General features: G+C 29.1%; 2 protein-coding genes across 2 annotated transcripts; both read left to right on the forward strand.

Moving 5' to 3' along the window:
* Window positions 1-2467: 2467 nt before the first annotated feature.
* Window positions 2468-8803, forward strand: LOC129613796 (vitellogenin-A1-like). The gene is made up of 3 exons (XM_055528045.1): window positions 2468-2516; window positions 2626-3353; window positions 3446-8803. The coding sequence occupies exons 1-3, from the start codon at window positions 2486-2488 to the stop codon at window positions 8786-8788; spliced, it is 6102 nt and encodes a 2033-aa protein (XP_055384020.1). The 5' UTR covers window positions 2468-2485; the 3' UTR covers window positions 8789-8803.
* Window positions 8804-11864: 3061 nt separating this feature from the next.
* On the forward strand, window positions 11865-15931 carry LOC129613797 (uncharacterized). The gene is made up of 9 exons (XM_055528046.1): window positions 11865-12112; window positions 13141-13331; window positions 13392-13703; window positions 13770-14573; window positions 14636-14808; window positions 14882-15050; window positions 15113-15293; window positions 15358-15530; window positions 15597-15931. The coding sequence occupies exons 1-9, from the start codon at window positions 11980-11982 to the stop codon at window positions 15717-15719; spliced, it is 2259 nt and encodes a 752-aa protein (XP_055384021.1). The 5' UTR covers window positions 11865-11979; the 3' UTR covers window positions 15720-15931.
* The last annotated feature ends 209 nt before the right edge of the window (window positions 15932-16140 follow it).

The raw sequence follows: 16140 nt of genomic DNA on the forward strand, positions 1-16140 counted from the left end.
CTAGAAGCCCCCGGTATAAATCGCACTAAGTTTTAAATATGTTCGAAAATATTGATATCAAATTAAGGCATGAATGTATATATCACCCTAGATAAATAATTAATTTAATGTAGGAAGGAAAATTTTAAATTAAATCAGGTTGCCTTAACTCGCAAAATTTATATTCATACAAAACATAAAATTCTTGCAGCTCTGTAGGCTTTATCGTTTTGCTTTAGTACCTGTGTAATGTTCATTAATAGTTTGTTAATATGAAGCTGGAAAAAATACTATCATATGAAATCAACCTACTACTACTACTGTAAAAATTTACTAATATCTCTTTATATCATACCTTGGAAGATGTACATCCAAAAACAAAAGTAAAATAGAGAGTATAACACATGTAATTAAAACATGTTGTTTAATTGTCTTATTACGACATGTGAATGTCCAATTCATGTAAAAACTAAGTTTGCGTTCTGTGATTCTGTGGACCAAATGGATGGTATTAAATTCGTATAGCACAGCGTTACAAATTTCCTTTTTATACATACTAAACTAAAAATATTTAGTATATTTGTATGAAATGTATGAACCGAGCATTTCCCGCATGTTTTTAAATATATTTTAGCTCTCATTGTATCACAAAGCAAAAGAAAGAAAATAACATAAATTTTCAAGAAATTTCGAATTTTCAAAAAAAAAATCCCCAAAAAAAAAAAAATTTTGACTTTGACCAGTTTTATCTCGAAAACTATGGCTTAAATAAAATTGTTTGTAAAAGCAATAAAGTTGGGTCAAACCAGTGATTTGTAATGTAGCACTTTTCCCTTCAACGAGTGAAAATACTGTTTTTAAAAACAATCTAGCGATGTACTACATTATTAAAGTTACTTTCATTCCTATACGAATATATTTAAAAATTGCATACATTTAGGATGATTGATTTATGCATTCTTTAATTTTAATGAACATAATACTCGATTTTAATGGTTAATTGAGTTAAGCAAAATAGTTATATTTTTTAATGGCATGGAGTTTACCGTTGCGGTATCGGAAGTATAAGGCGCCAAATATTCAAATTTTCACAATTTCAAGAGGCGATAACTTCAGAAGGAGTTGAAATGGAAAAAAATTTTCTTCCAACGAAATAAAATAGTAAGTGTACATATAAAATCTATGTACATATAAAATTTCAGCTTTCTATCTACAAATATGTAGAAGTTTTGTAAACATATCCACGGACGGACAGAGTAAATCTAATAAGCACTTTTTCCAAAAAATTTTTGGAAAAGTGCTTAAAAATAGAGAGCTCAATTAATTTATTTTTAATTAAATGTTATTAATTAAAATTTACATAATAATTAAATTTGGCTAAAATTTGTGCATTATATATAAGATCTTATATGAATAATAGATTAAAAGTATAAAAATATGCCTTAAATAACATTGCAATTGCTCTAAAGTTCAAATTTCCAAAAAAATATATATCTGCTGATTCGATTTTCATAAGTAAACAAAAGATTATGTGAAATTTTTAAATCCAGTTGATAATTATATCATTATATTTGATATTCCAGTTGATAATTATATTTGATATATGACACATTTTAAGTAACTTCAATCATTACAATAATAAAGGTTTAGGACTTGCTGCCGGCAATTTATATTCCAAAATTTTATTAAGTAATATGAACATATATGATATGATGTTTCATACAACTAAATCCAGATATATATTTTGATGAAAAATAAAATACATAAACAAGAAATAATTTTTATGCGTTTCTGTATATAACAAAAAATGTATTTCCTTTGAAAACTCGAAATCAGAAATTTAACAAATGTAATGTGGTAAGTAAAGGTATTTAAATTATTAGTGTTTGAAACAAATACGTATTTCGAACTATTACTAGAAATGTTAAGTTGTACTTTTGGATAAAATAAAAGATTACAACGTTAACTTTGCTAACATTATTTGTAGAAAACCTTATAAATTTCGTTAATAAATTTATTTACAATTCTCGAAAATAAACAAATCAAAAAATTTAATCAATCTGAATAAAATTAAAATTAATTATCTCTGTGGAAAATTTTGCAAACATAGTTATTTGTAAAGTTTGGCCATTAGCATTTTCATTATTATATTAATGACATCAAACTTAATATTGAAGCTTCTAATAAATGAACTAATCTCAGGTTTCAATTACTTAACCACAAGAATATTTTTAATAATAAAATCATTAAAGGTTTGTACACATTTGAGGTTTGTCGAACTATCTCATTAATGAACTTTTATCAAGTAAAAAAAAAAAAATTCAATTCAATTAGCATAATATTAGAAAAGAATACAAAGTATTATTTGCAAGCAGATTATTAATTGATAACAACAATGAATGCAACGCTAAGCATTTGCTGTTAAAAATTTTTCCTATAAAATCCCCAATCAATTCAAACTCAATCATAGTTCGTTTTCTGAGATCAACTGAGATACACGGACAAAATGAAGACCAGTTTTGCTTTATTGATGTTTGGTAAGTCTTAACAAATCGTCAAGTACAAAAAATATTCGTTAAATGTAGTTTTCTGTTAAATAAGTATAAGTCCAAAAGGATTGTGATTAAATAAAAAAAAAATTTTTAGTCGGTTTCGTTGCCGCCACTACTGTAAATCAACCACAATTTCAACATAACAAGGAATATACATACAATTTCTATGGTAGAACATTAACTGCTTTACCAGACTTAAGAAATCAGTATGTTGGCGTGGTGAATAAAGGAAAACTTGTATTGCAAGCCCAAAGTGATAATCAAATTAATGGAAAATTATTGAATACTCAAATCGCTCATTTCCATGATGATTTGGAGGACTTCAATTCTCAAATTCCAGAAGATGTCTTGCAATTTGAAGAGACTGATATGAAAGATTTCACTTTCACATTGAAATTGAATGGTGGTGTTGTTGAATCACTTATTGTTGATAAATCAATGACAAATGATCAAGTGAATCAATTGAAAGCCATCTTAGCTCAACTTCAAGTTGATACACAGGGCACCAATTTAATAAAATCACGTCACAATCAATTACCTCAAGATAAACATAATCCAACTGCTCTTTACAAAACGATGGAACCAACAGTTACTGGAGAATGTGAAACAATTTACGATATTTCACCACTACAAGAAGCTATTGTTGAACAAACTGAAGCACAATGGGCTCCAAAAGTCCATTTGAATGCAGAAGGAGAATTTTTCCAAATTGTTAAAACCTTAAATTATAGTCATTGCGAACAACGTAAAGGATATCATTTTGGAATTACAGGAGCTTCAGATTTAAAACCAGGAACTAATCAAATGGGAGACTTCCTATCCGTAAGTTTTATATTTAAGCGTTGTTAAGTTACAGTCAATTGTAAAAGTCGATATCCCAAGAATTACTTTCTTATACTTTTTTATATATATAGAAAGCATCAACAACAAGAATCATCGCTAGTGGTAATGTCAATCAATATACTATTCAACAATCAACCACTACCAACCGTGTAGCTGTTCGTCCATCAATGTACCAAAACCAACAAGCTCAAGTTATTGGCCAAATTCAATTAAGTTTGAATAAAGTTAAAGAAATTACAAATCAATTAGAAACACCACATAATGGAGTAAATGCTGGAAATCTTGTCTACAGATACAATATTCCATCCGACAAAGACAATCAAATACGTGAAGGACAACATAACTATAAACCAAGACAACATGGTGATTCCAACAGTTCCAGCTCAAGCTCAAGTGATTCCAGTTCTAGCTCTAGCTCAAGCTCAAGCTCCAGCTCCAGTGAATCTAACGAAAATCAACAAAACAAACATCACCAAAAAAACACCGTACATCGCACGAGCTCAGAAAATAATGGTCATCGTTCTCCAAGAAGTATTAATGAGGACAATTGGCAAAACAAACAAAATAGAAACAAACACGGTCAATCATCATCTTCATCTTCCTCAAGTTCATCATCTTCCAGTTCTTCATCTTCAGAAGAAAATAATGAAAATGGCCAGTTAAGATACCGTCAGCCTCAACCAAGTTTAAATGAAGCACCGGAATTTCCATTCCACCCATACGCTATTGGAAACCGCGGCAAAAGCATTCAATACTCAAGTCAAATCAACGTTGAAACTACAGTAAAGAAATTGTCGTCTGAAATCGCTCAAGATCTCCAAAATCAAAATGAAATCCCTAAACAAAATACTTTGGAGAAATTCAATATCTTAACTGATTTAATTAGAATTATGAATCAACAACAAATTCAAAATGTAGCTCAACAATTGAATATTGGAAGCAACCAACAAGGATCTATCCAAGAAGTATTTGCTAGAAGAACCTTCAAAGACGCAGTTGCTCAAGCTGGAACCGGCTCAGCAGTTACAGTTATTACTGCATGGATTTCAGAAGGAAAACTCAAGGGTGAACAAGCTGCAGCTTTAGTGAACACTCTTGCAAAATCAATTCGTACACCAACACACGAAATTGTTCTACGTTTCTTTAATAAACTTGTCAAAGATCATCAAGTCCAAAATCAAAGAGATGTACACTCAACTGCCGTCATTGCTTTTACTGATCTCATTAGACGTGCATTTACCGACGATGACTCTGCAAGAAATTATTACCCAGTTCAAGCTTTTTCTTCATTCAGAAATCAACTTGAAAAGCCAGTAAAAACAGAAATTATTCCTTACTTTGCTCAAAATTTACAACAAGCTGTTCAATCTAATAACAACAAAAATATTTTATTAAACATTAGAGCTCTTGGAAATATTGCTCATCCACATGTTGTTTCTGTTTTCGAAAAATACTTTGACAATGACAGCACCTTAAGTGCTTTCCAACGTACTGCTATGATTCTTGCTTTAGATAAAATTGCTGAAATTCATCCAAGACAAATCAGAGATATCCTTTTCAAAGTTTACTCAAATGTCAATGAAGAACCAGAAACTCGTTCAGCTGCCGTAGCATTACTCATGCGTACTGGTCCACCAGCTGCAATGCTTCAACGCATGGCAGAATTCACTAACGAAGATCCAAGCGAAGCAGTACAAGCCACCGTTCAATCAGCTATATTATCCGCAGCAAATCTTGAAAATAATGACAACTCAGATCTTGCAGCAAATGCTGCATCTGCCGCCAAATTCCTCAACCCACGTCAATATGGAATTCAATATTCTAAAACTCAATTAAGAGATTACGTAGCCAAAAACGTAGAAATGATATACAAATATCAACTTACCCATATTGTTGGTGAAGAACATATTTTACCAAGAGGTATTTGGTATGATGCTTATAAAAATTACGGTGGTTTCAATACAAAATCAGCTGAAGTTCAAGTAATGTTGTCTAGTGTAGAACAAGTTTTAGATTTATGGCCAAACCCACAAAATGGTAACCAATCAAATAGAAAACAAAGCAGCAACACAAATTCAAAATGGTCAACTGAACGTATAGCTAAACAATTAAACATCGATGAAGAAGATGCTCGTGAATTTGAAGGTCAAATTTTAATGAACTTAATGGGAAACAAACGTTTCGTCACCTTTGACAAAAAATCTCTTAAAGAATTACCACAAACCTTATCTGAAATATTTGCTGGTCTTCGTAATGGACAACAATTGAGAATGAACAGATTATACAATCGTCGTGAAGTTGCTATAGCTTTCCCATTAGCAACTGGTTATCCATTCGTATACACTTTCAGAATTCCAACATTATTACAAGCTTTAGGAGAAGTTCAAGTATCAACCACACCTAATTTAGAACACAATCCATCATGGCAATCTATCAAAGATATGCAAGCAGTAAATGTCACTGCTAAAGTCCACCTCGTACACAGCACAGAACAAAGAGCTACAGTTGGTTTTATTACACCATCTGAACGCCAACAATATGTTGCAGGATATATAAGAAAAACACAAACCCACGTTCCTCTTCAATTAAAATTAGATGCTGATTTTGAAAACACACGTATCAATGGTAAATTACAACCTATTGACGATAACAAAGACGCCAAAATATTCCACTCAAGCGCTTGGCCATACACTGCTCGTCGTAACATTTTAAATCTTCGTCCATATGCTGAAGATACCCAAAATACTAAACTTATTACATCTCGTACTAGTAAAATGACTGAAAGAACTTTGGGAGAACACTCAACTGGTATGGTAATACGTGCAAAATTCGAGCATCAACTTCCAGCTAATGTTCTAGAGCAAATGAGTCACATGTTACATAAACAAGGTCAAATTGCTTTAACAAGAATGCCATACAGCTACCAAGCAGTCATGCAAGGATTAATGAGAGAACAATCATGGAGCCCACTTGAATTTATTCCACATGCATTGGAACCAACTGCTTATGGAAGTAACTTACCACAAACTGTTTTATCAGCTTTGTGGATGCCATATTATCAAGATCTAACACCAGAAGAAATTGTTAATTTCCAAGGAATGTTATGGCTTGCCACTACTCCAATGTCAAATGCAGGTGCACTTGAAAAGACCGCTCAAAACTCTGGAATCCTTTACAAACAAAATCAATGGCCATATGCCACATTAGACCAATTTAATATGAATGTTAAATACGATGCCCAACGTTCTGCAAATAAAGCTATCAAATTTTCATTTGCTTTAGATAAAGCTTACAATGTAGACCAGGAAAATCACCAACATACCCAACACATGAAACATGCTGCTTCTGTTGATGAAAAATTACTTGCTTTCACTCAAAACACTTCACCAAATAGTGAAGAACGTCGTCAAGAAATGTTACAAAATGCTGCTTATGGTATTAAATATGCTTCAGCTGGAGTAATTGATGCTTCAATTGCTTTTACTGGAGAAAAGCGATCAGAATACGTTATGACTATCGCACAAGCTGATAGTTCTGTTGATGAAAAAGAACGTCTCTTGATATTCTTTAGCTCTAAACCAGTTTCACAATCCCATTCACAACAAATAGGAATTACTTATACTGGAAGATATCCAAACACCCCAGCACTCAACTTTGAGGAAGCTTTGAGACATAATGGTCAATCTAGCGCTAAAATTAATATTGTTTTCGGTCAAAATGGACAACAAGCCGGTCAAGTTAATATTAAAGCCCAAATGGAACAAACCAAAGAACATAAAAATAAAGTTAAGAACAGCCAAGTTGGACAAGAATGTTTATCAGAAATGAAACAAGGATATTACCAAATGCCAAATTGCATGAACGCTACTTACCACGCCAATCTTTTGAATAAAATCCAAATTTCAGCAGAATTTGAAAATGCTACTCCAGTCTTAAGAAATATCACAAATCGTGTATTGAGCATGTTGAGACATGCTGGAATCCACAATTTAGAAGATAATGTTAATGAAATGGGAAAACATAATAAATTTGAAGCTACAATTACTACCTCTCCTCATATGAAATCAGTTAACATTACACTTCAAACTCCAGAAAAACGTTTACAATTCAATAATCTTCCAATTGAAAATAAACTTCGCCCACTCTTAGCTATTCATCCAGGAATGGACTTCTACCGTATGTATCAAAGAAACGCTCTTAGAAACGGTCACGTTTGTACAGTTGAACAAGACCAAATTCAAACATTTGATAACGCAATAATTGAAAATCAAGAAATTGGAAACTGTTGGTACACCATGTTCCAATATGATCCAGCAAGATATTCGTTACGTAAACAACAAAACAGAAATCAAGAACCATTAGATATTTCAGTTCTTGTCCGTCAAACAAGTGAAAAGAATGCTGAAAAAGAAATCACAATTGTTGTTGCCCAATCTGAAGGTGAAGATCATGTTATTCATTTATCACCATCTGGTGGCTCATCATATAAACTTAAAGTAAATGGAAATGAGGAAAAACTTTCTGAATCAAAACCAGTTCAACAATTTGATAACGATGCTGATGTAAATGACCAACCAGCTGTTGAAATAACTTCTTTACCATCAAATGACATTAAAATTAAGATCCGCGAACAAATGAGAGTATACTATAACGGACAAACTATTCGTGTACATGCAGATGAACCAAGCTACAGAAATAATACCTTAGGTTTATGTGGTAATCTTAATGGAGAACAAGTTGATGATCGTATGACACCAAAACGTTGTGTTTTAAGAAATGAAAAACATTTCGCAGCATCTTGGGCCATCACTGATAATCAATGTAACTCAAAAATAGTTGAACGTCATAACCAAGCTCAACAAGCTCGTTGTACTGAAATGCAATTCTCTAGCGGAAATGCTATCAAAACAAATTCAAAAACAGGAAAATGGAATTGGGATGATTTGTCTGCATCATCAAGCTCATCAAGCTCATCTAGTAGCAGTAGCAGCAGCAGCAGCAGCAGCAGCTCATCTTCATCTTCTGAAAGTGGTAATAGCTCATCATCAGAAAATTCCTCTTCATCTTCATCTCAACAAAACAACAGCAAATCACAGGGACATAACAAAAAGCATGGAAAAAACAACAAAAACAAAAACAATCAAAACTGTAATTTAAGACAACAAATGCAAGTTGTTGAATCTAAAGATCAAACATGTTTCACATTGAAAAAGATTCCAACATGTCCAAGCCACTGTGAAACCGGTAATAAAGAAAGAAGACAATATTCAGTATACTGCCGTGACCGTAATGATTCGGTTGCACGCATGTATGCTCAACAAATTCGTAAAGGTGCCAACCCAGACTTAGGCGCTAAAGAAGCTACCAAACAATTGACATTCAATGTACCGATGGAATGCATGACAAGAATGTGAATGAATCGAAACTACATAACCGTATGGAAAAATTTCAAACATACATAATATAAAATTAAACACTTTTAAATTTTAAATTTTAAGCGCACACCTAAAAAAATGTAAAAAAAAAATTAATAAATTATTTTATATGTATAGCAAAAATATGGTTTAATTTTTGTTTCTTAATTTCTTTAGGTAGAGGATAATTACGAAAAATTATTAAAAAATTTCTATAAATAAAGAAATATAAACATTTTAGCACATCTTTATTTTATTGGCACTTAGAAAATAGAAATACATTGACACACTATTTTAACGTAAAAATTGGGTGTGTTAACACAACAGATCTAGTATGGATTGTTGATACATATAAGTATATCAGGCAACATATATGACATGTCAGGCAACATATCTGAGATAATTGAGAATGAAAAATGATAACACACTGAATATGAAAAAATTTTATTAGATTTTGTTAGAATTTAAATTTGTAATTATTAGATTTTAAGTTTTAATTATTATTATAATGCTTTCCTAATTTTATAATCGTTATAAAAAATGTATCGTTTCAAGTTGTTCCTTATATAAAAACGAACATAATACAAATATTATAAAACAGATTGCAAGAGAAAAATATATTCATTGCGACTATTAAATTTTTTAAAAAAAAAGTTTGAGAATTCAATCATAGATAATAAAGATATAGAAACATAAAATTCCATACAAATTTATTATTTCTCAAAACAAAACAATCAATAAAGTCAGTTGAAAATATCATTTCTTCTTGTAAGTAGGCAGTGTGAGAAACTCGAATGTCCAATACCTATACTTTACGAATTAGAAATACTAAAACAAAAAGGATCCTTGTTTCTATCTGGCTTACACTTTGTAAAAACTCGTATCTTGACAGAAAAACTAAAAACTTCAGGTAAGTCTCTTTATTTGCTCCGAGCATTATCAAACTGAAATTAACATTAAATGCCAAATGTAAAAAGTAAACAAAGAAGGTTTTGTTATTTTATTAATAACATTAGTGCAGTTTGTAAATAAAAAATTATAAAATATATAATAATGAGTGTTAAAAAAGCACTATTTTATAAAAACTTATAAAAAAAATATAACAAGTGAGAAAAAGAAAAAAAATTGTTGAAAAAGAAAAAGGAGTATATGTAGTTCTAAATTGTTATTTTTATTTGTAAAAACAAATGGTTTCATTACAATATATGCATGTGAATATTATTCATTTCAATAATTAAAAGAAATATTTAAAATTGCTTTGATTAATTCATAACTTATAATTTTATTAAATTTTTAATTTTGCAAAGAAAACATTTGTTTTTGTTTTGTTTTAAGTTAATTTTACTTTGAATGACATAATTTTAACAGGACCTAATTTTTTTCCTAAGCAAAATTAGTTTGTGCTTACCGCATACAATATTTAATTTGGTCTTTTTTTCATATAATTACAGTTTTCCTATAAAAGTAATAAAATGAAAAGAAAGTGGATTGGAATTATTAATAAAGAAGTTTGCATTCCAAATATTTTACCAAAATTTATAATTTTATAATTCATAAATTATAAAATTATTCAATAAATTTATTCAAAGAGAAAAAAAAATAATGAATTTTGCTTAAATTTGATTTTTTTTACAAATATTTTGAAACATTTTTTTGTTTTTACTTTAAAAAAAATATGCAAATTACACATATTTAATAGTAGAGGCCAGATAAGAAAATAAAATAAATAAGCTCCTGTTACGATTTTGACAACACTCGGAGCAAAGAAAAAGACGACTAGAAAGAATTTGACTTCATTTTTTTTCAATATCCTCCTTCCTTTGGTATTTCTAATTCGTTGCCCATACTCACATAGTACATATTTGCCCATAAACCACAAAAATTTTCCGACGGCTGTTATAAAGAAACTAGTAAAAGCTTTTAACGTTCCTGATACGTTAATTTAGTTAAATCAAGAAATTAGACCATGTGAATATATTCTTAATATAACTAAAATCATTTTCATACTTAAAAAGAATTATATTGACTTTTAATATAAAAATAATACACATATGTAATAATTTTTATAGATTATGAAGCATATAAATTTAATTAGAATGGTATACACGTGAATATATAAACATATATGTGATTATATAAGAAGTATGCATTAGTGGGAAATACATCATACATAATTAGCAAACTTGTTAATGTCAAATGTACATTTTCTCAAATTCAATAGTATACAAAAATCAACTAAATATTTCGAAAAAAAAAAAATTGCACGATTTGTTTTCTTGTAGTATAGCATTTTTTAAACAGAGCTTGGAAGGTTTTCTTTTAAATCAATTTTTTAATGTTTTTATAACACAAAACTTCAAGAATGTTAACACTAGTAAAGTAGAAAACTATTGAATTTTAAATTTTCCTAATTAAAAATCTGAAACAACTGATCTTGTGAGAGATTTATGTTAAAAACGGGCCTCTATAGTTTCCATAAGAATACGTGCAAGTTTGTCAGCTGTGAGCTGTTACTCTCTCTTAGGGTTAAGGCATGTATTTCTGTTAGCCGGGAATGACCATCTCAAAATTAATAAATATGTATGTGAGGTAGCAACTGCATATACGAGTATATAAACTAATTTTGAAGTTGCAATTTCATTATTTGCGATTCCAATTGATAACTTGGAAGCTATATTTTTTTCGCACAGTTAGGACTGCTGCCTCATTGTGTTTAGGGCATAAAAGTCACTTAAATTTCCGACCCTGAAATCGAGAAGAACAGATTAATCGAGGTATTACTGAATTTCATATAATCAAAAAGAACTTTTCGATTTTGTTATTTTTCATTCAGAATTGAGTTCCTAGTTTTATAACTCCATATTCTCGATATACTTTGACGTTAAACTTTTCTGACTCTTTTCAATTTTTCTAGATTAAATTTGCAATAAGGGATTAAAATGAATTTAGTGTCAATATCAGTCAATATTCCAGATGTTTTTAATTGTCAAAATAATAAATGAAGAAGTAATCAATTTTTTATTGATAAGATTCTATTCTTTATTTTTTTGTTTCAATCGCAGAAACACATATTAATATTTGAATTTTTAAAAGGCATCACTGCTGTAAATAAAATATAAAAACAATATTTAAGCAAAAAAAAGGAGATAATATCCATCAACAATAGAAAAATTAAAAATAGAGATAAAATAATGACATCATTTTTTAAAAACTTAAAAAATAATTTTTATTATAACAGAGAGCAATTAATCAAAGAAAATTTAATTAGTCAATTAAGTGAAAGTGTCAAAGAAATTCAATTGGAATCTAACGAGAGAAAAGAAGGTTGTGCTTTTTAATAGAAACTAGAAAGATTTAAAATACATACACAGTCATCCTAAAAATTATTTTCGCAAAGACTTTGTGTATTTACAATTATAGCATTAATAAAACCATTAAGAACAACTCCAATATTTCTAATCAAAAAGTATGTATTGTTGATGATAAACGAGTTAAAGAAAATCTCATTGATCTAATCAATTATGGATTTTGTTCATAAACAGTGACCAATTAAACATGATTAGATGATTTTTAACAATAATACGTTGGTATCTCAGAAATAACAATCCCATGCAAAAAAATTCAGGATAATAAATAAAAACGTTCGATCTCTCATTTATAATTAATTATAACAATTAGGAACCAAACCTGAAAAATTATTTGATATCGTAAAAGAAAATCTGAAATTAAACGAAATAAAGAAAAAAATCAAAGTAAAATTGCAATATCTAATAAAATGTGTTCCCCATACGGGTCTACACAATTTCCATTATTTATCCATTAAACCTTTATTGACGTCATTATACTTAAATTGAGTTCTAAAGTCTCTTAGAACGTTGTACACGTATCTTAAGGTAGTTGCTTTTTTTTTTGCATAAGTCCCAAGATTTTCTATAACATTAAGGTCGAGGGGGAGGTGGGAAGAGAGAGCTGAGAAAGCCCAAATCCAAAACATTTTGGATGACGTTATTTAGATACATTTTAAGCAGGCCTATTTCAATTCTATGTATGGGACTGTTCTGTAGTATGCTGCCACCGTATTTTATCTCAACCGTCTTAAGTTATCTCAACCGTCTAAAACCACAACATTATTATTTACAAACAAACACTTACACTAACATGAGGTCTTTGAGATGGAATTTTTGGGATGACTTTACAGTACTTACCTTTCCAAACTTTTACCCCTACAAAAAAAAATCCCATAAAAACATAAATTTTCAAACAAAATTCAAATAGATTTAATTTTATTAGAAAATTATTTAGTTATTAATTTGCTAAAGAACAATCAAATTAAAGGATTTCATTTATTTTAGAATGTCTGGAGCAAAAAGAATGCACAAGTACATTGTGTACAATTTTAGAAGCAATTTTTCTCCATGGTTTAAAAGATTCATTATTGTGGCAAACTCTTTCAGTTATATCAGGTAACGATGCAGATCGCAGACCAGAACCAAATTTTTGGCCTTTATTGTTAGTTTTTCTTCATGCACATACAATTGAAAAGGTATATAAGACATATACATCTTAAAAATGCTTGAACAGAAAAACAAAACATTTATTTAAGATTGAAGAATTAAGTCAAATTCGAACTGATATCGGAAATTGTAGAGCTTGGATAAGACTGAGCCTTAATGAATCATTAATATCATCATATTTGAAAAATATTAGAAAAAATTCTTCAGCTCTTAATCCGTATTACAAGAGTTATGCTTTTTTAAAGGATTCTGATCAACTGGATATTGCTAGTAAAATACTAGAAGGGCTTGAAACATGTGTTCAAATGAATTTACATATTAATTCAACATTATTTAATCAGTGGACTGTATTACCATTACAATTAGCTGGTTTATATTCCCCACCATTACCTTCATGTCCGGTTAGTATATAAATAGCACTTATTGAACTACTTAAAATTTTATTTGTTTTTCTTTTCTTTTTGTAGATTGCTGCCGGTATAGATGTAGCTAGTTCATTGACAGATGATACAGAAACAATTCCAATACCAAAACCATTAAATGTAAACGAGGTTTTCCCAAATTCAATACGTAATTCTCCATTTAATAGAAATATATTTAATAAAAGAGATGATGATTTAAATGAAGAAGAAAATGTTAAATTACTATTGGAAAAAGTTCAAGATGAAATAACGTGTGATAATATACATAGTAATAGGGTTGATACTGATGAAAAAAGTTTTGAAAATGATGATGATTCCACAAATAATGAACAAGCAACAAAGCCTACAACAATATCAGTACTTTCACAAACAGTACCCTATCAAAATAATAGCAACTTAGTAAATATGGCGACTGGGTGGTCAGATGATTTCTCTCTCGAATCTGATATTTCTGGTACCAAAATTATTAACAACGAACCAAATACTTATAAAAATGCTAATCTAGGAACAGAAAATTCATGTATGAAAGATATAAAAAGCTACGGTACATCAAAAAATGACCAATCAAAATTGAGCAGATCAAATAGTATAAGCACTTCAATAACTTCAATGAAGTCACAATGCGATAAATACAGTTATGACGCATTATTGATTAAACATGAAAAAATGCATGATGATCATGAGCTTAATATGAGTGATGTATGGCATAGCTTTGAAAATAGTTTTAGTTTAACGGGTGAAAACGTTAAAGAATTAATAAAAAATGAGGATGACGATGATGATGAGAAACAAAGCGATTTTCAAAATGATGTTCAAAATAGTAACCAAAATTCAGTTACAGACGAAGATGTAAATATTTTTTTTAATTAATATATTTTACATTAGTAAAAATAAATAAAAATCTCTTCTAGGATTTTGAGATTGAAATTTTACCAAAGCTTACAAATGAAAAGTTTACTTTAAGTGAATTACAAAAAATGGTTGAATATATATGTAAATTAGGAAGGGAACAAGGATTAGACGCACAAGGGTATATGTGTGAGGGATGTGCACATCCGCTTGGTATTGGATTTGCAAATGCACAGTAAAATTAATTTCAATATAGTACCTACCTATAAACTAAATAGCATTCATATATTTTTGTAATATATTTTCAGTGTATGCTCATTTAGTGGTTATTATTTTTGTGATCAATGTATGTCATCAGAACAATTTACAATACCAGCAAAAGTTATATATAATTGGGATTTTAGGAAATATAATGTTTCAAAAAGAGCTGCTATTTTTTTAACAGATTTTCAATATAACCCATTTATAGATTTACAAGTAATTTTTATTACGTTTTTATTTTTTCAAAATAACTAAAATTATAATTTGCATATTGTTAGAATTTCAATCCAAAAATATATGGAGCATCTGAAGAAATGGCAAATATACAATCACTTAGAATACAATTAAATTGGATTAGAGCTTATCTTTATAATTGTCGTGAATCAAGCATTCATGCTTTAGAAGAATTAGTGAATGCTAAAAAATATCTTTATGAACACATACATCGTTACTCAATTGGTATTTACACATGTATTTTTTTTTTGGTTTTTAATATTATTTTTACTATTTCAAAATTTTCTAGCTGATTTAACATTAATACCGAAAGGTCAATTGATCCGTCATCTTCAGAAAATATATCAATTTGGAGAAGAGCATATACTAACATGTAATTTATGTAGTGCTAAAGGTTTTATTTGTGAAATATGCGATAGTCCTAATGTTATATATCCTTTTCATATAAATACAACGTTTACAGTAAGCTATTTCAATTTATAAAAATTATTTTTTATGTAAATTTCTTTTTTCTTTTGTTTTTTTAAGTGTGAGGCATGTAATTCAGTTTTTCACGATTATTGTTTAAATGAAAGTAAACCATGTCCTAAATGTAAACGAAAACGTGAACGCGAAAGCTTACCATTACTAGAAGCAGTGCATTTGCTCTAAAAAAATATATTCAAACTAACTGTTTCCCAAAACAAATTAAAAAAAATAGAATATGTCACGTAATTGAAAAATATTTGCATACAAATGCTTTATTTTTTGTGAAACTAATGTGATTCTTTTTTTAAATTGCATATTAATATTAAAAAAATTATTTTAAAACGATTTTCAATGTATTAAAAATTTTAAATAAAATTTAATTTATACAAAATGTACTTAATTTTATAATTTTCTACTTCTATTTCGTTTTAATTCTACTTATATTTAGTTACTCAAATGTACATGCCTACTTATTAGTACTTCATATTAATTTTAAATAATAAAAATTTAGATGACCATTTTTTACCCTAAGGAAACATTCATTTCAAAAACATGCACAACTTACACTTCGGTGTTAATTAATCCATTATTAATTTATCCAATA

The sequence above is a fragment of the Condylostylus longicornis genome, unplaced genomic scaffold (genome assembly GCF_029603195.1).
Source record: "Condylostylus longicornis isolate FDR11 unplaced genomic scaffold, ASM2960319v2 ptg000091l, whole genome shotgun sequence".
Taxonomy (NCBI): Eukaryota; Metazoa; Arthropoda; class Insecta; order Diptera; family Dolichopodidae; genus Condylostylus; species Condylostylus longicornis.

Coding starts and splice junctions, on each gene's coding strand:
- LOC129613797 (XM_055528046.1), top strand. CDS start 11,980: ATGACATCATTTTTTAAAAACTTAAAAAATAATTTTTATTATAACAGA. Junction 14,809..14,881: donor ATTGGATTTGCAAATGCACA/GTAAAATTAATT, acceptor ATATATTTTCAG/TGTATGCTCATTTAGTGGTT. Junction 15,051..15,112: donor ACCCATTTATAGATTTACAA/GTAATTTTTATT, acceptor GCATATTGTTAG/AATTTCAATCCAAAAATATA.
- LOC129613796 (XM_055528045.1), top strand. CDS start 2,486: ATGAAGACCAGTTTTGCTTTATTGATGTTTG. Junction 2,517..2,625: donor TTTTGCTTTATTGATGTTTG/GTAAGTCTTAAC, acceptor AAAAATTTTTAG/TCGGTTTCGTTGCCGCCACT. Junction 3,354..3,445: donor AAATGGGAGACTTCCTATCC/GTAAGTTTTATA, acceptor TTATATATATAG/AAAGCATCAACAACAAGAAT.